Consider the following 22,971-nt stretch of genomic DNA (forward strand, 5'->3'; position numbering starts at 1 on the left):
GCTGCATTTTTGGCCAGCAAAGCATTTTGAACCCCATCCAGCCCCTTTCCTGCACACTCCCATGGTTGCACCATGAAATGGGAGCAGAACCCACCCCGTGCCCTGCAATAGGTGTGTGGGAAGATGGGCAAGAACACGCTGCGGGCCCCTGTGACTCCTCCAGTGACTCAGTCCCCACCTAACACACCCGGTCCCTGCAGGAGGACACAAGGGCTGTGCCTCCTCCTTGTACATCACCGAGGTGTCCGAGGCGGAGAAAGGGCCAGGTTGGTCACCGAGGTTATCATTTCCACCCATATAAGGGAAGCCTTTGGATCACACCAGGAATTGCATCGGTCATCACGTCACGCTGTGGAAACAGACAATATTTGGCAGGTTGGCTGCTATTGACAATGAGAAAGGAATGAGTTACATCAGCGGGTACAAAGCCAGCAGCTTTCCCTCCCTGCAGGTTCCTTATTGCCTTTAAAGGAGGTTTCTCCTCCTTAAACTGCAGTTTGTTTCCCTGTATAATTTCTACTTGTCCTGTCAGCTCACCTGAAAGAGGAGCTGCTCTTAAATCCAAAATCTTCTCCCATCGCAGCTCAATTCTTTTGCTCCAGTCACTTTTTCTGAGCTAAAAACCTTATTTTGCCACATTTTGGGGTTTTCTGCGCATCAACACCACGAAACAGAGTTCCGTCCCAAAGAGAGATGCCTCTCATGCAGAGCCACAGAGTTACATTCATCCTCAGGCCCTCAGCAAAGAACTGAGGCTGCCAAGAAGGGACCCAGGCTGGTTCACTGCAGCGCATCCCCATCCCCTCCCAGCGCAGCTGGGGATGATCTTCTCTATGGAGATAGCATAAATATTTTGGGAGCAGAAGCTCCTGCAGCAGGCTCAGCCCAGAAAGGTGGGTGAGCTCAGGAGACACGGATGCACCCAGAGATAAAGATGCTGAAGCATCCACTAAGCCGGAGCGGTTGAGACACGCCACGGTATTTCCTTGGAGACTGTGGCAATATTCGCCTCTTCCTTAGTAACCAAATATTTGCATCTGTATTGAGTAGAGCAGCAAATATGCATCGATGGGCCCGTGCAGGCTGCTGCAGGTGTGCTTCAGGACACAGCAGTGCCTTGGCAGCTCATCGAGGATAATTGCAGGATGCTGCTTCCTTAATCTGTGCATGCCCAAGTGCTTCAAACCCGTCACTGCTGAGCTCTGCGTTCTGCAGGCAGCAGGTAGACCTGATCAGCTTGAATCCAGAACAGCTGCTCATAGAATCCCAGCCTGGTTTGGGTTGGAAGGGACCTTAAAGCTCCTCCAGCTCCAGCCCCTGCCACAGGCAGGGACCCCTTCCACTGGAGCAGCTTGCTCCAAGCCCCTGTGTCCAACCTGGCCTTGAGCACTGCCAGGGATGGGGCAGCCACAGCTTCTCTGGGCACCCTGTGCCAGCGCCTCAGCACCCTCACAGGGAAGAGCTTCTGCCTAAGAGCTCAGCTCAGTCTCCCCTCGGGCAGGTTCAAGCCATTCCCCTTGGCCTGTCCCTACAGGCCCTTGTCCCAAGCCCCTCTCCAGCTTTCCTGCAGCCCCTTTAGGCACTGGAGCTGCTCTAAGGTCTCCCCTTCAGGAGCCTTCTCTTCTCCAGGCTGCCCCAGCCCAGCTCTCTCAGCCTGGCTCCAGAGCAGAGCTGCTCCAGCCCTCGCAGCATCTCCATGGCCTCCTCTGGCCTCGCTCCAGCAGCTCCAGGTCCCTCTTGTGCTGCTGCCCCAGAGCTGGATCAGGGCTGCAGGGGGGGACTCCCCAGAGCACAGCAGAGCCCAGTGCATGGGGGGGGGGTGGTTCTGGGCACAGTACTTGCTCTTTGGGCAAGGCCAGAATATCTGATTTTTCATTGTGCCCCCAAGCTTTGTGACCTGTGCTGGGCTCGGGGATGCTGAGCAGCATCCAAAGCTCAGAGCACAGAAGAGGGTGAAGTTGAACTGGGATATATTTTTAGCTCGCTATCTCAATCTCTCTTCCAGAAGCCATCAGCTCAGTGTTTGCATTGCTTGCACTGTGGCTTTCTTAGCCTGACACATTTTGCATGACACAGGTTGAAGAAAAGCTTCCTGGTGGGAGCTGGTGATGGGAGTATTGGATGTGACTCGTTTGGACACCCCAGTCAGCGCTGGGGCTGGGTTTCCTCCAAGCATCCCGCTCCCTGCGAAGGGTTTCTCACCTCCATTCCTTCTCCACCAGCACAGGACAAGGGGCTCTGCCCTATAGGGATATATATGCGTGCTCTAACACCCTGGACCACTCCAGCCCTTCACCTCCCCTCTGAACCCTGAGGGATGCTCATGGCACCCACAAGCAAACCTGGTATCAGCAGAGTGAGTCAATGAGCTGAAGCTGTCAGAGTGGTTCCCCCCTTGGATTTCCCAATGTCCAGGGGTGTTCCTGAGGGAGAGGCCCTCGGGTGGAGTGTCTTGACAACTAGACGCCCAGTTCCAGTGATCCCCAGCCCGTAGCACAGCCTATGGCTGGTAAATGCCTTTCCCCTGCGCCAGCTGATGCAGTCAGCGAGCTCCTTCTCTCAAAACTGCTTACAGCAGTGAAACGGACGGAGGGAAGAGAGACATTAATGACCTGGCGCTCGGGAGATGCGCCTTTAATGTCTGATGTCATCATCTGGGCACCAGTTTGCTGTCATGCAACAGCAGGAATAATTAAAGGACGGTGCTGGGTTCAGAACGCGCTCGTGTGTGTTCATTAAATGAGATGAATACAGCTGGCCTGCGAGAAGCTGCGGGGATTAAACACCCAAAGACCAGCTCGAGGAGCATCCCGACACAGATGTTCAGCTGCCTGGGCCATGTGGCAACACCAAAGCCAACACAACAAGAGGCACCGACACAGCCCATCATCCCAAACACTTATTTAGGAGCTGTAAAGGAGATTTTATCCTCCCAGCACATGCACTCTCCTGGGATGCTGCTTTTGGCTCTCATTCCTACCCAAGGAGGTAATTTCTGTTCTCCCTTGCAGGAGCATTCCAAGCCCTTTCCCATCAGGATCTCTTCATCTCGGGGCAGGACAGCACCCACTCACCCAAGGGGTGTGCACTGAGGGTTGCTGAGGTCGTGTTGCCACAACACATGGGAAAGAACAAGCGGTAAGCAGGATTATAATTAATAACAGCAATTATTGGGGTTATCATCATTATGGGAAAGATCTCTACATCTGGACCACTGGAGCCCAGCAGCTTGTTTTGCACTGGGGATCCCTGCCTGCCCTGGCCTCCTTCCCCAAGTTAAAGCATTTCCTTTGTTTCCCTGTGAGGGTGCTGAGGCGCTGGCACAGGGTGCCCAGAGAAGCTGTGGCTGCCCCATCCCTGGCAGTGCTCAAGGCCAGGTTGGACACAGGGGCTTGGAGCAAGCTGCTCCAGTGGAAGGGGTCCCTGCCCGTGTCAGGGGTTGGAGCTGGAGGAGCTTTAAGCTCCCTTCCAACCCAAACCAGGCTGGGGTTCTCTGCATTTCTGTTTAGTATGTGCCCTTTCCTGTATCACCCACTCTCCCCAGTGGAGAAAGGCTGTAGGCAGGTGTCATCCTGCTTCCCTGGTGGCTTATGCCTTAAGCAGTACATTATCAATGCACTCCCCCTGTGGAGCAGTCGGGGTGACCTGCACCAACCCACTGCTCCTGTGCCTCCCTGGCCAGGCGCAGGTCACCCAGGCCTCGCTGGAGGTTGCACCAGGTTTGGCTGGAGCTGGCCCAGAGCTGGGGCTCTGATTCACCTCAGCGTGGTTTCTATTGTACAAGGGAAGGGACCTGAGTCAGGCACAGGAGTGTCGGGGCGGGGGCACCTTTCCAGAAGGAAGCCCATTTGGGGCTTTTTCAGAGTGGGAAACCCATTGGGAGGTGCCTGATGCTCCCAGGGTGGTGGAGAAGGGGCAGGAGAGCTCCGTGGCACCCAGCTGTGGGACTGAGGCAACAGGGAATGTGTCTGATCCCTGCCGGGCCCATGGCAATGGGGGATGAAGGGAAAAATCACTGTGGGGCAGAAGAGGTTTGGAGAGAGGTTGTAGGTCCTGCTTCAAATGTGGGACCTGCAGCAACAGAGCCAGAGGTGGGGAAGAGCACGAAGCATGGGATTATCCTGCTAATAAAGGCTATGAAAACCATACAATAGTTAGAACCTTTCAGGAGGCAGCACAGACCTCAGAGGGCTGAGAGCCACATTCCCCATCCAAAACCCGGGGGCTGATCCCTTTTGGGGGTGATACCTGGGGACCCCATAATGAACAAGCATCTCTTCCTACCAGCGTGTTTCCCTTTGGGAAGGGGATCTCTGCTGACATCCAAGACACTGATGAGAGGGATGGTGCCAGTTCCTCCTGGAGCTGATGTGAATGAGTAGGATCAATCCTGCCAAGAAAAACCTAGAAATGGGGGTTTAATAATTCATTTTTTCCCTCTTTTGGAAACCTGCAAGGGAATAACGATTCCTGGAGGATCAGGGGGTTGGGGCTCACTTTTCCCAGTGGCTTTATATGCTGTGGGAGACATCCCTGAAGTGATCTTGAACGTAACTCACCCAACCCTCTTTCTCAGTGGTCTCTGCAAGCTGCACAGCTTGTTCCTCCCCGTGCCCTCAGCTCTGCACACGTTGAGCTGTGAATCACCCCTGCAAGTCAAAGCCAAACTGGATTTTCTGATCTGGAATCTGGCAGGGATGCAGCTCGTGTGGACCATGGGAGGTCTCCTGGGATGCTCTGGGAATGCTGCTCCTCAGGCAGGATGCTCTCCGCAGTGGCTGGAAAGTTGCTGTGAGTTTAAAGACAATTTGGGAACTTGGATTTGGTGTTTTTTTATGGGATCACAGGATCCCAGCCTGGTTTGTGCTGGAGGGACCTTAAAGTTCTTCCAGTCCCGACCCCTGCCACAGGCAGGGACCTCTTCCACTGGAGCAGCTTGCTCCAAGCCCCTGTGTCCAACCTGCCCTTGAACACTGCCAGGGATGGGGCAGCCACAGCTTCTCTGGGCAAATACTCATCTTTTGTACTCATTTCTGCCCCTTACCTGCTTGGAGGATGTCAGACCTCATCCTTGAGTTCAATGGGGCATGAAATGGCAAGAAATAAGCCCCAGACTGAAAACAGGGCTGGCCCCAAAGGTGTGGCTGGGGCAGGGAGGGAGTTTAGCAGAAGATTTGCTTTGTTGTCCCAGGCAGACGGCAAAGCTGGCGCAACGGTGCCCAGTGTTTGCAGAGCAAGGGCTGCAATGGAGACAGCAAGGGCTGGGCTGGCAAAGCCTGGTGTGATCTTCCTGCAGCAGCAGGGATGGGACAGTCCAACCCCTGCAGTGCCCTTCTGAGGATCAAGAGGGGGATCTTGCCCTGGGAAACACCGTAAGGACATGGAGCTGTTGGAGCAAGTCCTGAGGAGGCCACGGGGATGCTCAGGGGCTGGAGCAGCTCCTGTATGGAGCCAGGCTGAGAACACTGGGGCTGCTCAGCCTGGAGAAGAGAAGCTGCGTGGAGACCTCAGAGCAGCTTCCAGTGTCTGAAGGGGGCTGCAAGGATGCTGGAGAGGGACTCTTCATCAGGGACTGTAGTGACAGGACAAGGGGTGATGGGTTCAAACTGAAACAGGGGAAGCTCAGGTTGGAGATAAGGCAGAAGCTCTTCCCTGTGAGGGTGCTGAGGCGCTGGCACAGGGTGCCCAGAGAAGCTGTGGCTGCCCCATCCCTGGCAGTGCTCAAGGCCAGGTTGGACACAGGGGCTTGGAGCAAGCTGCTCCAGTGGAAGGGGTCCCTGCCCATGGCAGGGGTTGGAGCTGGAGGAGCTTTAAGGTCCCTTCCAACCCAACCCAGTCTGGGTTTCCATGAATTAGCCACCCAGCAAACAGAAAAGCCTCTGTGCTTCCCAGAGCCAGTGGCTTGGGCACCTCAGGAGGCTTTTTGGTTCAAATAAAACCATCAAACCCCAGTTCCTCAAACACGACACAAACCTTCCTGCCCAGGTAAGCACAAGCCGCGCCATAGGAGATGTTTTCATGTGGTTCAGTGCCCCGTGGCACACGTCTGGTGTCTCACTGCTTTGCTGTAGCCTCCTGGAGCATTGCCATGGCACGAACTGGTAATGGCTTCCTATGGAAGGGGCTTTTGTAGTCTAATACCGAGGTGACCTTTGGTCCAGCGTGTGCTCAGGCTTCCCAAAAGCTCTGGACAAAGAGAAAAGAGGCTCCTTGCTCCAGAGTTCTGTATTTAAGATGTGCCCATGTGATCACTGAGGCTCCACCATGGTCTTGCTGAATGCACATGATCCATGTGTCCATCCTCTGCCTGGAAAACAAGCTGCATGGATCCTTGTCCAGAGAGATGAATCGCTTTTCCTGCATCGGAAAAAGTCCAGGGAATCTTTGATGGCATTGAAACACTGCAGCTCACAGTGTGTTTATGCTCAGCAGCCCTGATCCACTGCTTGATGGAAAATACTTCCAGGCTATTGCAGTAAGAGGCAAACACAGGAGACACACTTGGATGGAGAGCCAGCTGGGAGCACTGGTGGCAGGGCAGAGGAGCAGCAGCAAGGCTTCCTTCCCACCCTGGTCAGAACACTCAGCCAGGTACAGCTTCCAGAAGGGCATTTGCCTGCTTCAAAAGGGAACAGGCAGCAGGATGAAGGAAGCCATCAGGAAACAGAAGGAGGAAGGTCAAGAGCTTCCCATCTTATGGAGCAAGCCCCAGTCCTGTTCAGGTCCCAGGCCACCCTGGTTCTTGTGCTCACAAAGGGGTTTTCCCTCCAGAACTCTGTTCAGCTGCTGCTTTGGTTCATCAGTTTGAGTCACTTTACCTGCTTTGAGGCATTTGCCCCCAGTCTTGCTCCTCTCTTATTTCTAATTTAAGTAACACTCCCCCTGAAAGTCTTTGCTGACTCCCCCAGCCCATGGGGGATGTTGCAGCCTGTGCACACCGAGGGTGTTTGAGCCGCTGTGTGCAGCCTGTGTCAGCTGGAACTACCCAAAACACTCTTGTTCTTGTCCCTCTTTAGGTCTTCTGGGGTAGTTATTGTGAGTCTTTAGTCCTTCCCAGGCTGTTCTGCTATTCAGAAGCACTATCACGTTGTTTCCACCTTCTTTTCAAGCCCCCTGTGGTTTATGGGTATGCCACCTTTGTTTTTCAAAATACATCTCTGGGCCTTTGCAAAACCACCTAGAACAGCTGTCAGCAGGTCCTGCAACTGTGCTTACACTCGTGAGGACACAGTGTATGCTCCTCTTGAAGACCCTTCCTCTTGTGGTTGTAGTAACATCAGTGAAGAGAGGGTGATCACGTTCTGCTCCTGGTAAGTTCAAAGATCTGCTCAGCTGCATGGGTGGAAAAAGAATTGATTTTGCTGGTCTAAACTCTACCAGTTCCTTCCAGAGTCTGGCTTTGTAGAAGACCTGTGCCACATAAACAGAGCTGCACCAGGATCTGCAGTAGGAAGAACTGGAGCTGTGTTGAAGTTACCTTGTAGATAAGGTGAAGAAAGGTGGTGCAGGAGGTCTGTGTAACATCCATCTTTGTGCCAGTGAGGCAATGGCAGAGAAGCAGATGCTGAGGGATGGCTGGGCACAGGAGGCTGTGGCTGAACGGAGAACACCTATTTGTCTGTAACAAAATGATGAGGTGAGCAATGCAGCCCACTGTGCATCCCAGCTTCCCAAAGCACATTCATAGTTCTTGTCCCCAGCTTAACCAGTCTCTTACACAAAAACCAGTCAGAACGTGGCGTGGCTTCAGTCTCGCACCTGAAGTCTCCGTGTTGTGAGACCCGTTGGAACCACAGTCACAATAACCTGGTTTCTTGTTCCCTGCTCCAGCTGCTGTCAGGGATCAGACTGATTTGAAAGGTCATATACTCAAAAAGGGGTTTTAGTATTGCCCAAGCTACCACACACGGGTATCGGTGAGCAATGCTTGTGCAACCACCCAGAGGTTATTACAGCTGCTTATTTGGAGAGAAGACTGTTAGGTTTGACTTCACAGGGCTTTTAAAACAAGGTGTGTTTTTTCTCTTTTATGTGGTTAAAAGGCAGGCGAAATGAAGTATCTCTGTACTAAAGAACAAAGTCCACACATCAGCCCCCCTCCTGTACCTTCATGAGGCAAGACACATCTACATAACCAACACAGCAGCTCACTGACATGTCCTCGAGTCCCCTGTAAGACACCAACCCCAGCTTCTTGGGGTGGTTTGCTATTCAGTGCTCCTCCCCAAAAGCAGATCCGACTGCCAGGAATGACATAAGCACCCACGGAGGCAAGAAGACAAAACTTGGGCCTTCACCCCTTTGCTAATTGCCAAATCATAACACATGCTCCACACGAACAAAAGGCATCAAATAGGTTGCTGAGTTCTTCAGCCTCTAAAATAATTACTATGTATGGGATGGGACTGTGTTAGGATTGCGGAAATTCAAGTTCAAACAGAGACAAGGAAGACAGGGAAAGCTTTATTAGATTCCAGCTTAACCACGTGTCAGCTGGGTTACAGGAGAGCAGAACTGGTGGTAAAGGTAAGTTACCAGCATGCACAACTGGGTGAGAAAAGGCAAGGCTGTATCCAAAGCAGGTACTTGGTGTCCGGCCGGGGCATGCACACCAAAATGGAAGCTGTCAAAAGGGGCGAGTGGCCGGCTCAGGAATGTGCATTTCCATGTGGTTTTCCATGCATTTTGCAGAAGCTGTGAATTTACAAGAGAGAGAAAACAAATTCAAGGCCAGCAGCGTTGGCTCCCTCTGAGAGGGAACGTGGCCATCAGTACGACATGACAAGAGGCCACAGCATGCAGGCCTGCTTTGAACACAGCCTTGGTGAGAGTGAAGTCAGGAAGACACTGGGATATGCAACATGCCTTGAGAGGGGCAATGCGAAGCACCAGGGGATGGTGGCAGGGCCAGATGCCCTCACCCAGGTGGAGAAGGGCTGGAGGGAAACGCTGTCCTTGCAGTCCACGAGTCTCTAAGGCTCATGTCCCACAACGGGAAACCTGCTCTGCATATAAAATCAGTAAAGACAGTGTCAGTCTGTTTCCTTGCTTGCTACAAGCCTTTTGTTTCCTGTGTCTCCTTGTCCAGACTATGGGCCGGAAAGAGCAGCAGCCCCGAGCCCTGAGAGAAGGAGCTCTGAAAGAAAAGAGGAGACAGAACTTGGCATTCAGGCTGCTGCATGGTTCAAGTACTAGTCAAACCCATCTTACCCATTTGTTCGATTTATTTAACTTCAAAGAGGTGCACACTAAAGCATTAAGATTTACTGGTTTGGATTCCTCTCTGTACAAGTTCTTTCAACCAGCTTTGAATACACAAAGGCTTTACAGATAGAAGCACTGAAATACAAGATAAAACAAATCTAAATTCCAAATCACTTCAAGAGGAAAAATCGTAGAAAATAAAAAAAAAAAAAAAAAACCAAAAAGAATTAATCAAAAAACTCTCCCCCCAAAACTGCAGCACTCCTCAGGGAAGGGACAGACTGCACAAGGAGGAACACAAAGGGATGGAAGGCAAGCTAGTGTAGTCTCTGCCCAACGCTTCGCTGTGCTGGCGGCTCAGGGGATGGAGTTCAAAAGATCCTTGAGGAAGCTGTCGGGATCACTGATTTCTGACAAGAGTCCTTTAAAACAAAAGAAGATAAGACAGAATAATTAGATGCAAGAAGCAGCTTTTCCTGCCCACGTTGGGGATTTGTGCTAGGACATGGCTAAGTTAATAATGACAGCTGCAGCGTTATTTTGAGTATGAGCAAGACAAAGACAAACCCTTGTTGGATGTAGAAGGCACCAAAAGTGTGTGCTTTAAATCCATATGGCACATGCTCCTGTGCAAGTGAGCAACTGTAGGGACCCTGCTAGCTGGATGCCTGGCAGCTCTGTACATCAGGCAGAAAGAGACTAGCCTGGAACACAACAAACTTGTGACAGAACTAAGAGCAGCTTCTCTGCACATTCATTTTCAGTATCTCCCGACTCCTGGGAATACAAAATCCCTATGGATAAAGGCTGGAAACATTGGGGCTCTTCAGCCTGGAGAAGAGAAGCTGCGTGGAGACCTCAGAGCAGCTTCCAGTATCTGAAGGGGGCTACAAGGATGCTGGTGAGGGACTCTTCATCAGGGACTGTAGGGATAGGACAAGGGGTGATGGGTTCAAACTGAAACAGGGAAAGTTCAGGTTGGAGATAAGGCAGAAGCTCTTCCCTGTGAGGGTGCTGAGGCGCTGGCACAGGGTGCCCAGAGAAGCTGTGGCTGCCCCATCCCTGGCAGTGCTCAAGGCCAGGTTGGACACAGGGGCTTGGAGCAAGCTGCTCCAGTGGAAGGGGTCCCTGCCCATGGCAACGGTTGGAGCTGGAGGAGCTTTAAGGCCCTTTCCAACACAAACCAGGCTGATTCTATGCAGGAACTCTCGCTGCACTGAACTGCTGCCTTGAGTACATGGTCACATCTGTTCATCAACCTTCAAACCACATATTCCCCAAAGCACCTTTAAGCTGTGATGAACATATGTATATTTAACAGACAAGATTGAGGACCCATAGGATCAGGTGAGAGAAATTTTCCTGCCTGGGGATGCTCAAGTGTTGTCTCCCCACTGGGTTTGAAATAGCTTAGGCAATACCAGGAGCACAAACAAGCTGCTGCAGTGGTGTCAGGAATGCTGCTGTCTCAAGCAGTCACGAGTTGCATAAGGCAGCCTATAAAAGGGAAAGCGCACACTTACCAGCCACATCCAGAAACTCAGAGAACGTTTCCACTGGCATGAATTCCTCCTGGAAGGTTTTCAGGGCCTTGTCTGCAGCTTCGTGTATTGGCATGTCATTGTGTCGTATGAATTCAGCAAGAGAGTAGGACCAGCCTCCCTCTGTGTTACTGGTAGGCACCTTCTATGAGAGGGGAAAATGGGATCAAATCAGTCCAAAACATAACAGTGTAGAACAATAACTGATCCCTTCTCCTGTTGCTCTTGGACATGCATCCCCTGCCACACAGTGAAAACTACCCCATATGTGACTGCTTTGTACAGAATGCAAAGCAAGGTCACAGGTACTTTCTTACTCTCATTATCTGACCCTCTTTGGAAGCTGCAGGTTCCCTTCTGATGGATGCCGCTCCCTCCTTCCTTACCCACTCTTCCCTAGGGGCAGCTCTGATGTCCTTGCTTTAGTGAATGATGAACAGACAAAAATAAGCAAATACACAATCTAGGAGTGGAAAAAGTCTCTCAATTCTTCAGACACCAAACATCAAGAGGTGCAATAAGCACAGGCAGCCTCTTATGGCCTTTCTGCTCATCCAAGGTGAAGTTCTATGATTTACAAGGATCTTGGAAAAAAGGGGCTTCAGATTCTGCCTTCTGTTTCCAACACATGTAGTCGTTCAGGTTAGAAAGCTGGTATCAATGAACTTCAAGTTTTTTTCTTACCTTGAACATGTTGTAAATGAGATCTACTAGGGCCCAGAAGAGAAGGCCAGAGCGGTATGTTCCATAGTCCTTCACTGTCTTATCTGCCAGTCTAGGAAGATAATGAAATCCATCTTGGAGTTAATCACTTTACTATGCTTTGGTAACCCATTTGATGAATAGCATGAAAGCTGAAGCAGCCAAAAAGCCTATCAATAATCCACACGGGAATAGCTCCGAGTAAGCTTTGCTGTGTGCGCTTGGACACAAAACAAACATTGGGCATCCACAAGCTCTGTACAACAGTTCCTATGGCTAGGAAGTCACTTGCCCAGCCGTGCCTGAAGCAGCCAAAGCAGGTTAACCAATAAAACCTTATTTCACAGGAAGAAAACAAGCACAGAGGGAAGTTAACTGCTGAGACTAGTAGGAAGTCAACAGCCAAGTTGGAATAAACAGCCCACATCCCCCATTTGTGTGCTCCCTGTGCAGCAGATTCCTGCAGACGTAACTAAATGCAGGTTTCAGACACAGTCTGTATCAATGGCAGAGAACACAGTTCTGCTTCTAACTCACAAAAGCATTTCTGAAAGACTTCAAGGGAAACGTCTCATCCTTGAAGAAATGGAGGAATTCCCATTTAATACCTTCTTGGTTATTCTACTGCTGTGAAAGGAGTTTGGGTTTGGGACTTCAGCATCGGGCTGCAGAAACGCTCCAAAAGGTGCAGAGCTGTCCTGGGATAACAGCTCCCAAAGTTTACAGGATTAATCACAAACAGGTCCTGGCAAGGCGGAACCTCCTGCCAGCAACTCTAATGGCTTTGGAATTTTCTTGCATGTGTTTCTCAGGTACATTTACTTCCATCACATGCTGCTTCCTGCTCACCACTTAAAAGCTTTGGAAAGAAAAAGCCCTCTTCTATGCATCTAGAACTAGATGAGCTGCCACTGGCGCAAGGCAGCAAGACAAAAGGGTATTGTCTGACCTGTGATCTGCCATCAATTGAGGATTTCTGGGGGGAAAAGAGCATTTTTAGCTCTTCCCAAAGGTTACATTTGTGTGTCTGCCCTTAACACAGGCAGCCTGGGAGGTGGCTGCCTGCTTGGGCACTAAGCTTAATTACTGAAAGGAAAACCAATTAGTAAAGGTGACTAAATTTCCACGGGAAGAGCAGCAACGCAGAGCAAGGCTAATTCTAGACTCCCAAATACTGCAAGCCAGGGCTTCTTTTTATGTGAATGGGTTTGATCTAATTGGAGTCTGCTCCTTTAATTGAAAACTAAAAGGCCCTTGTGGGTTAAGTCTGGTAGCTACCTTCTGGAACAGCTACTCCATGTAATAGCTGCAGCCTTGTCATTAATGTAAGCTGGTTCAGGCTCAGCAGTTGTATGTGGGCTGCCAGCAGACAGCTAGACATCAATGCTTCAGGAACCTTGCTTCTTCATGAATATTTTACAAAGGTCACAGTCAGAGCAAAGGGGAAAAAGCCAGAAGGATATTTTCCTCCCAAACTCCAAATGAAAGCTAGGCTGGGAAGTGTCTATAGGCTTTTTCTAGCTAGAATTCCTAGTTCAGGAATAAGAAGCAGGTAATCGGTCACTTGATTCAGCTCTCTGGCATTTGTAAGTTATAATCACAAAAAAAGAACAAATCCATTCTGACAGTTTCATCTTTGGGTTTAAATACAAAGTGTTTCTAAACCAAAGAATCTCTCTCTTTGCTCTTGCAGACAAACTGTGATAACTGCAGCTCCTGGCACAGACAGAAGACATTTTGGGCTTGATTCTCCTCAAATGTGTCTTACTAATCCAGCTGAGCAGCTGCATGAAACACCTAACCACAGGACAGGGCACAGGCACTGTTTCTTGCCTTCACTTAAGTATGAGGGAGTACAGAATATTGCCTGCATGTTCATTAATAAGATTTACAGGCACTTTTTAGGATCACAGATTGATCGTCAGCTGTTTTTAGATGCACTGTTGGTTGCTACAGCGACTTCTCTCCATCTCCTCCACTAAAGGCAGCAACAAGTCCTTGTGTCTCCCTAACCTTTAGCCCACACCACCCCGATGTAGTCTGAATGGTGCAGTTCCCAGAGAGCACCCTTGTACTGCATCTCATGTGGAACACTAATTGTAATCTCTGTATGCAGACACATTACTCTGATGTTACAGACAGTGGCTTTCTCTTTGCCTTGGCCTTCAAGGTATTGGCCCTTATCTGCAGAGCATTTCACCATCCATCGCCCTCTTCCTGATTTTCCACAAGAATAAATAAGCCCAGCCCTTGGAAATAAGAACTGCCATATTTCTATTGCTAAGAGGTATTATCAGCAGCAGGCTTTGTGCTCTTAGTCTGCAGGGATTAAAGCAAGTCCTTGAATAAACCTTGACATAATTCCTGAGAACTACTTCTGAGTGTTTCCCCCTCAAATTCCAGAGATTGGATGCTTCAGCTGGAAGGTTCTTGCTCTGTTTCAATGTGCTTTTATTACAGTCATGATTAGAAATAAGTTGGGAAAGAAACAGAATCTTTTATTGAGGGATAAAAACCACTAAACATCCACAGCAAACCCACAGCTCTGCTTTGCCAGTCTCCTTCATAAGCCACATGAAAGCTGCACACCCTTGTGTCCACAATAACATCTCCTGTCAGTGTTAAACCCCCTTTCCCAGAACTCAGGCAGGGTGGTGGAAACAGGAGACACAGAACAGGCTGAGCCTGAAGAGCAGAAACCAGCACAGAAATCAATACAGGAGCCCCTTCAAGGGCTCTTTCCCTTTTGATGCCCTTAATAGCATTGATGCATGCTGTGTTGTGTGTTACTACAATGTAATGACTTTATCAAACACATAATTAATGTCAACAGAATAAGAATGCCCTTTAAGGCGACTTAGAATAATAATGAATGTATTCCTAATTATGACAGCTATTTAAAATCATCTTTTCAGTAACTGGAATTCTCCTTCCTTCTCTGGAAATATGTGCTTTTGTCAGGCACAGCCACTTATTCTTGTGCTTCAAGTGCCTGACAGCTGCTATTGATTCTTTTCTTTTTTAAAAGCAATGGCATTTGATTTCTATTTCTATTTTTCTATTTAAAGAAGCTGGTGCACTGATCAAAAGAGCACAGAAACAGCTTCTTTAGTAAAGCAAGCAGAGAGCATGCTAGCAGCTCTGAAACAGCACACAGCAGAAGATACTACAGCATTATTACATCTCACTTGACACAGGGGGAAAATAATCATGGAATGGTTTGGGTTGGAAGGGACCTTAAACTCCTCCAGCTCCAACCCCTGCCATGGGCAGGGACCCCTTCCACTGGAGCAGCTTGCTCCAAGCCCCTGTGTCCAACCTGGCCTTGAACACTGCCAGGGATGGGGCAGCCACAGCTTCTCTGGGCACCCTGTGCCAGCGCCTCAGCACCCTCACAGGGAAGAGCTTCTGCCTAAGAGCTCACCTCAGTCTCCCCTTGGGCAGGTTAAAGCCATTAAACTTATAATTCTTCTACTTTTAGCCGTATTCCTAGGAAAAGCATCATTTCCACTCATCAACTAAGTCATACACTCCAGAAAACATCCAGAACTGAATGCTCCTGCTTATACCTCTGCAACGCTGAGTGCAAAACTTCCCAGAAGGGTCAGTATCTGCTCTTCTAGAACACACACACTCCCTTCCTTATCTCCCCGTAAGCTGCCTGTGGTTCTCACTGCAGTGACAGGAGCACACCGGCTGTGGCATGGCTAACCTGCTGGCTCCCCCTGGTGACACCACTCGCACGTGGGAGGTGACAAGGAGCCTCTTGAGGATCTCCACTCTCATGGCTTTCCACTTCTCGGGGGGTGAGATGTGCAGTGCCAGCACGGTGAAATAGTGGGGCCCGTCCACCTCATAGGCACTCTCCACCCACTTCTCCTTGGGGTGCTCCATGAAGCTCTGCAGGTTCTTCTCCTCCCTCGAAGTTGCTCGAGTTCTGAAACACAAGAAAAGCTTCAGCAGCTGCTCTGGCTCTTACATGTTAATTTGCTGCTCCTCAGGAGCTTTGAGCTTTGAGGGGCTGCATTCATGCAGTCCTGAACAGAGCAGTGCAGGCTTGGCACTATCGGGTTGTTTCCAAATCCCTTCACTGCTTGAGCAGTTGCTCCCAGTGGAGCAGACAAGCCTAGCATCACTTTTCCTTGGAGCTGTGCATGGAACTGGAGCCCTGCAAGGCAGCTGGCATTGCCCCAGTAGAAGGCAATACTATTTTTCCTTGTTTAGGGAAAAAACAGAGTAGGGCAAACCAGTCCATGTGTTCAGGTTGCACCTTCTCCCATCTGACACGAAATATGTGGCTGCAGCTCCTACACAAGACTTTAGAATCAGTTTGTATTATTCATATAATTCAGAAAGCGAAATTCAAATTCAAAAGCAATCACTGAGAGGATAAAGGCCAATTTCAAAACCAAAAAGTCAGTGTATTTACTGTAAGTTTATACATATATGTATTTCCCCTAGCACCAATCTCTTCAGGAGTCCTGACACCCCAGAGCTGTACAATGCAATCTCTGTGTTACAGCAGACTTTATGTACATCTATCATGCTTTACCATGGTCTACTGCTCTACTTCACCAGGAAGAGACTGCCAGCCAAACAGGGCAAGATAGGTTAGATATACCCTCCCTACCAGGAAGGTATAAAGTAGCATCTTAGCAGATAAAGCTGTTCCTATGTGACCTTTTCATCTCCTGCATGCTACAGCTGGTAGCCAACCAGTAGCTCTTCATTTTCTCCATTTAATATCATGTCTCGAGGAAAAAATAATGCCTGGAAACTACATAAAGCATTTTTACACAAGAGCCACACAGCGGGTTCTGGGCTCCCGGGTGCCAGCAAGCAGCCCAACAAGATGAAAAGAATAGTTTCATTTATGTGTCTCCCAAGGGACTCGGGAAACAAGAGCACAGGGATCTGGAGATAGATAGCAAAAACAATAGACAAATTGTATTAGAGCCAAAATGTTGATTAGTTCCAGACAGGAAAATGAGAGAGATTTCCCTGCACTGCATTTGGAGTGACCTTGGTTGAAGAGGAGTGTATTTTAACATTTATAGCCTCATTTAATTAGTCTTCCTAGTATCTAACTACACAAACAAAAGGCATATGGGCATTACATTGTCTGTATTACCAGGACCAGCTCGCACATTCCAAAGCATTTAGGTAGCGACAGATTTGTACACCTAAACCTAGTGTCAAGTCAAAGGACACCCTTATCCCATGCTTTGCATAAAGAAGATCTTACTGAAACTGTTGATTACTATAATAATAATAATAGAAAAAAAGTGTCTCAAAGTCAGGCAAACCTCAGGGACCTGAACAAGAATAATAATAATAATAATAATAGAAAAAAGTGTCTCAAAATCAGGCAAACCTCAGGGACCTGAACACTACAGGAGAATTCTAGTATGTCAAAACTGGAAACAAAACTGACTGTGTTATTTCTGTGTTATTTTAATACTGGATAAAACAATACCAGGGTTAAGTTTTCAACTAACAATTATTTCATGCTAGTGTCTCTCTTCTGTCTGCTCCAGAGCAAATGAAGCTGGCAGTGTTCCTTTCATCTAATAACCCTGTTGTTCACTCCAGAGGTAATAATTACATCTAGAATGGAAAGAGAAGCTAATTCCCAATTGCTTTTACTCAATAGGCTCCCTGTTATCCTGCATGTTCAGGCAGCAACTCCAACCAATGGAAACCTCTAACAGCCCACTTAAGATGCGCAGTTTGGTTCCTCCTAAAGCTTTTGAGTGATTTCCCATCTTTCTTGCCTCATACATGTAACAAAGCCCAGAGTGCAGCTCTGAGAGACCTTTCTGAGACTACAAGTAGAAGGCAGAGGTAAAGATACTGACGTGTTGAGGACGTAGAGCACCGTGTGGATAATGTATGGAATGAGGTGTATGTTGCTCTCCCTTCCTCCTCCTCCAGTATCTACGCTGAACGACTGCTCCATCGCAAACCGGAGAAAGAGCAGTTTAATGTCATGGACATTGAGCTGGTAGGTGGGCTCCCGCTGCCCTGTGCACTCCTGGAGGTATGTGTTGTGTCTGAAAAACAGCAGTTAAGTGTTACTTTCTCAAGAACCTTTTAAAAACTTCAATCAAGTTTCTTCTTCCACACCAGAGCTCAGAGTCTGAGCAAGTACTGAACTGAAAAGCTTCAAGGAATGACCAGGTTATGAAATGCAATCACTGCTACCTTCGATTAACCTCCCGAACGGGAGGCTCTCAGCTTATTCTGGCAAATCCAATTCCATCTGCATATATATATATATATATATATATACACACACCCCATCAATACTATTTTCCCATGTCCAGGGTGTGGGATACAGTTCTCTGGCTGAAATGAATTAAAGATGTTACCACTCCTGATTTCTAAGCTGACTGTACAAACCCAGCACAAGGTAGACCAGAATACTGGCTACAGATGAACCATCTGCTCCAGGGAAGTGGTTGGGCTACTGTAACTCATTACCATCCAACAGAGGTTTGGAACTACACAAAGGAATCCTCTAATGGAAGACAGGTTTCTTTTGTAAAGCAGGGGGTCATTGGGCTGCAAATAAATCACCACTGTCACCTCACACTGCATCTTCAGGAGTAACGTGGGGTTAAGGAGGTAATGAATTCATTTATTTATAGGTCGAGAAGTTACTTTTCCTACTCACCGTGCTAAACAAGTAGCAAAAGCAGACTCTGGCACGTGAGGTCCCCAGACTGGCAGGAGCCCATTACACTTGGTGTTGGCATTTTGTAGGGCTGCACTCTCCCACTCTTCACGGCCGCGAGCAAGTCTGCATGGAGGAAGTGAGCCATGCCCAGGCAAGTTAGAAAGATGCAATGTTTTGGCTAAGAAACCATCAAAATTTGACAATTCCACAGCTTCTTTAAACCATGGAGCTCACTTTTTAGTGCCCAGGCCTGACCTTCATTTGGCACATTAAAACAGACCACACCAGAGAAGCCCATGATTCCCCCAGGCTGTAAAGTGATCAACTCAGAAGCAAACCCATCCCGAGTTACAAGGCCAAGTGCTCACAAACCATCCTGGAACATAAGATCAGCCAGCACCCCCCAGCCCGTGAGCAGAACACACCTTACAGCTGCAAGGTGACAGTCGTAGTGGACAATGTTGAAGTGAGAGACTGTGCTGTATCCTTGTTGTTTTCGGGGCTTGTTCTCAAACTCCTCTAGTGCAACACGTTTGGTGAAAGTATAAATCCCAAGGACTTTTGTAGGCTGCAATGATGACACAAGGGCTGTGTTAAAAGATCATTCACTACTACAACAGCTGACATTTTGCACTCTTTTTTCACTGCACTGGATTTCATCTTTCCCAGTCCCTACTTCAAACTCAAATTGATTAAGTGTTCCATCCCTGGCAGTATTCAAGGCCAGGTTGGACAGGGCCTTGGGCAACGTGGTCTAGTGTGTGGTGTCCCTGCCCATGGGCTTGGAGCTGGATGATCTTAAGCTCCTTTCCGACTCAAACCATTCTATGAAATCTTTTTCCAACTTCCACTAAAAACACCCAGCTCTGTTTTCACTGGAAACCCACTTCCACTTCCCAATCTCCTGTAGAATTACTCATCCCAAGAACAAAACCTGAGATTTCTGATTTCCCAGTGCCAACACATCAACCCTTGTGTCAATCCCTCAGCTGGTGAGAGGCTGTGGAAATGTATCCCACTTTACCTGAAATTTGTATCCTTCCCGACAGATGCAGCAAGTCAGACCTGGTTCTTCTATAAGTTCCTCCATCTGTTTAAGCAGTGCAGTCTTGGTCACTACCTGACCCTTCTCGTTTGTCTGAAAGAGGAGGTTAAAAAGACAATGATGAACACCACAACACCACCACTGGAACAGGAATGCCCATTCCATTTCCCAACCTACTACTGGCAACTGTGTTTGCTCTCCCAGCAAACTGTGGGTTTGAGCTCTGCAATATTTGTCAATAAATCAGTTAACACAATTCCATGTGTGGCAGCTTTAGCAAAGACACAAATAAAAGATCATTAGCTCGCTAGTCTGCCATCAGTGCAAACAGACATTACCGTCATCCCCAGGGTGCCTAAGGCCTTCTGTCTCATTGCCATGGCCATACGTTTCTTCTCTGCACGTGTCTCCTTCCGGGCAGCATCAATCTTCTTATTCACCTCTGGATGTTCCCTTAGTGCCTCCAGAAGATTCTCTGCTAATGTCCCGATCCCTTCATCACTAGACACCTGCTCCAGCTTGTGCAGGTTGGTAATGGAGTCTGTGCCTATTAGCACCTAACAGGGATTGAAACACAGCACTTTCTTCAGACAAAAGGTGCACACAGCAGTAACTGTTCCCTCTAACGTCACCCATGACAGCTAAGCAGAAGCACTGGTTTACAACTGGTTTTACCAAGTGTCTTTCTTCTTGGATGCTGTTACACTATGGGCCTGAACCCTAAAACTGTGTATGACAGCAGGGCAATTTGCCTCTTTGCTGGCCATTCGTACGAGTTCAGATGTGGATGTTGGATAAAGAGCATCCTTAAAACAGTACCAAGCCCTGAGAAACCTATCAGTACTATACAGTGCACAGGCCTGAATTGCCTTCTCATGTTGGTGTGTGCATCTCACAGCATGCAGAGCTAGAAGATACTGAAGTCAAAATCTCTGCCTTCCAGACTAGAAGATGACACCTGAAGCTGTTGTGTCTCTCCAAGCCCACCAAAAAACAGTGTAGAACCAACTACTATAGAAGTAACTGCTTAGCTACAGCCACTAAAAGCAGCATAAGAAGCCAGCCATGTCCTACCTGGCTTTCACAAGAGTCTCCTTACCTGTGTAGCAGGGTGCTGCGTGGCAAGTCCTCGGAGCAGGCGAAGGATAAAAGGAAGTGCAGGTCGAGCTAAGAATTTCTTCCATACATCTGCATCCAAACTGCACAGAAAACAAGAAACAGCAGCTGAAGGGCAGTCACCTGTGCTGAAAAGGCGCTTGGTGGTCAGCCAGCAGCACAGCTGGCAGAGCACAGGCTGTAGGCAGGACAAGCACTCTTCCCCCTGTGTCCCTCCTCCATTAACTAATGAAGTGACATTCACACTCCCACTTCCACATTGTGCATGGTAATACCCACAGTGTCAGCTCTTAGCCTTGGAATTTGTTTTGTGTTCACAAGCTGGCCATCAAAAGCTCTGTTACACTGCACTAGCTAAGGAGCAGGCAGGAAACACAAGCACTGTGCTATCCAAGAGATCAGCTTGGATGGGTATCAAATGGGAAGGTGACAGGCTTTTTAGCTCATCCCTATAGTGGCATTGTCTCACCAGACCCTCTGCACCACAGCTGTACCAAATCTAAATGATTAAGAATGTGGACTTGTTAATGGCTTGCTTGGAAGACTGTTGTAGTGATGAAACAAGAGAAGGATGCTCAGGATTATGCCATACATTAACTAGTGACTCTTACTTCTTTGCACTGGGAATGTGCTTTTTCATGTAGTCAAGGGCATTCTGTGTAATTCCCTTCTGAAGGATGAGATCTTTCAGCTGATGGCCGTTGCTGTTGTTCTTTATTCCTGCGGCTATTTTACAGAAGCAGTCTAGGAAAACTTTATCATCTCCACTGTGCTCCTCGTCATACCTGAATGAAGACAAGAAATGGTAAATTGGAGGCTCTCCAAACATCTCTGCCTGTAATCCTCACTGCATTATTGCTTAGACACTCAGAACAGCTACTCAGACCCTTGTCATCTCAGAATACACACTAAAGCCCTACTTCTTCAGCTACACATTCACATATTTCTTTTACAAATGGCTTAGGAGTGAAATAGGAAATTAAGCTTATGCACTAGGAATCTCTGAAGCTTCGCATTACACTGAAGTAAGCGTCAGTGAGGAAACAAAAAGGTTCAGACTTGTCAGTACAACTGATTTCACGTGCTTTTAGTGGAAACATGACAACATACTTATCAAAGTTACAGTAGGGCTTGAACCGATCAACCAGAATCTGCATTTTCTCCATCTCCCCAAAGGACAGGTAGGGGATGATGCGCAACAGGCCTTGCAAGACACTGAGATTGGAACGGACAAAAGTGCTGTTGATCTGATCAAGCAGCATTACCAGCTGATCTTTGTCACCAGTTAGGAGGAGGTTACCCTGCAAAGGAAGAATGCAGCATGATTTATATGGAGGAACAAATCTATAACCTTCAAGAAAACCTTCACTCTAGTTGCTGATAGACTCTCTTGAAGGATTAGAGGTCTAGGCCCTAATAAAGGCAGACTGAAAAACAAAATCCAACCTCATTCCCAAATGTCTTGTGGAATGGCTGTATCAACTCCTCTAGCTGATACCTGACTTCTTCCACCTACTGTTAAAGCATTTTCTAGTCAAAAAGGTCTAATGATTCCAACCCAAGGGACGTCAGATTCCCATACACCAAGAATTTCAAAAGATGAGTGAGAAACTCTTCTCATTCTCAGGCTGGTTGAGATAGATTTTATTTTCAGTTAGCTGAAAATCAATCATGTTTTCAACACGTACAAAAACAAGGCAGAGCTGTCTTCTCTTGTCTCCCACTGGCCTGTGGCCTAAAGCAGCAAGGAATGGATCCAAGCAGAGCCTAATAACCCCCACAACTGTGCAAGAATCATCCTAAAGCAGCCTTGCAGTGCTTTTGGTTCAGGGCACTCCTCTTGTCCTACCTCCAAGACCTGCTAAGACATGCCAGCAAGCATAACAAGGGTTGGACTCCCATTTAGCACTCTACAGCTCCTGAAGCTCAGCATCACTAATAAGATGTTTGCAATCTTTGAATCCCAACCAACATTCCCATTCGTTCACTGAGCCCCCGGCACTCACCTTGTCTTCGCTCAGAGGTTCTGCGTTGGATTCATCCAGTATGATCTCCATTATACTAAGCACTTGTTCTGCCACAGCTGCTCCTCCGCTGTCCTTACTTTCCTGCTCAGCCACCAGAGCCTGAAGAAGATGGCAGCAGTTATTGGAACACCAGTAATGGAACAGCAGTAACTGGTTCAACTGATCCACACACTTCCACTCATAACAGGTAAGGAATATCTAACAGGTAATTTGCAGTGCCAGTCCAGCACTCCTGTAGATGCCATAAGGCAGCATGACAGTCAGAGGTACCTTAAAATCACTGAAGTCCATGGAAAACATGGACTTTACGGAAGTCCAGCCTGTCCTTACCAGGTTAAGAGTTCCCAACATGACATTCAAAGTGTTCATCTCCGGTTTGACCAGCTGCTGACGATTTATTTTCACCTTCACACAGTAACTAAACAGTTTTAACAGTACCTACAAAACACAGAGAATGCACTTTCAGTGGTACCTTCAGAATAAGCAGGAGGATTTTGCTGAAACCAAAGCACCCAGTTATATAGCTAGTTTCCAGCCTACTGGGGTAAAGTACAAGCCAGATTTTAAAGCATAGGACAGCTTTGGTTTCAAGTAGGCCAAAGCAGAACACACTCTGGCAAGGTAGAATTTAGTCTTAGGAGGAATGGGATAGGGAAA

General features: G+C 48.2%; 1 protein-coding gene across 7 annotated transcripts in view; it reads right to left on the reverse strand.

Annotated features, from left to right (window-relative positions):
- Positions 1–9,206: 9,206 nt before the first annotated feature.
- The window catches only part of UBR4 (ubiquitin protein ligase E3 component n-recognin 4), a 79,905-nt gene continuing 66,140 nt past the window's right edge, over positions 9,207–22,971 (reverse strand). For all 7 annotated transcript variants that reach the window (XM_061367816.1, XM_061367815.1, XM_061367814.1 and 4 more), the window contains 14 exons: positions 22,645–22,752; positions 22,294–22,413; positions 21,398–21,588; positions 20,899–21,072; positions 20,271–20,370; positions 19,510–19,728; positions 19,151–19,264; positions 18,552–18,694; positions 18,124–18,249; positions 17,306–17,500; positions 15,160–15,384; positions 11,430–11,520; positions 10,728–10,890; positions 9,207–9,626 (listed from right to left, as the gene is read on the reverse strand). In XM_061367816.1, coding sequence (XP_061223800.1) covers positions 9,562–9,626; positions 10,728–10,890; positions 11,430–11,520; positions 15,160–15,384; positions 17,306–17,500; positions 18,124–18,249; positions 18,552–18,694; positions 19,151–19,264; positions 19,510–19,728; positions 20,271–20,370; positions 20,899–21,072; positions 21,398–21,588; positions 22,294–22,413; positions 22,645–22,752 — 2,034 coding nt within the window. In that variant the 3' untranslated portion in view covers positions 9,207–9,561. The remainder of the gene's footprint in view (positions 9,627–10,727; positions 10,891–11,429; positions 11,521–15,159; positions 15,385–17,305; positions 17,501–18,123; positions 18,250–18,551; positions 18,695–19,150; positions 19,265–19,509; positions 19,729–20,270; positions 20,371–20,898; positions 21,073–21,397; positions 21,589–22,293; positions 22,414–22,644; positions 22,753–22,971) is intronic.

Source organism: Neopsephotus bourkii, unplaced genomic scaffold (genome assembly GCF_033783945.1).
Source record: "Neopsephotus bourkii isolate Nb327-2 ecotype Australia unplaced genomic scaffold, CSIRO-AGI_Nbou_v1 NB_1399, whole genome shotgun sequence".
In the NCBI taxonomy this organism is placed as follows: Eukaryota; Metazoa; Chordata; class Aves; order Psittaciformes; family Psittacidae; genus Neopsephotus; species Neopsephotus bourkii.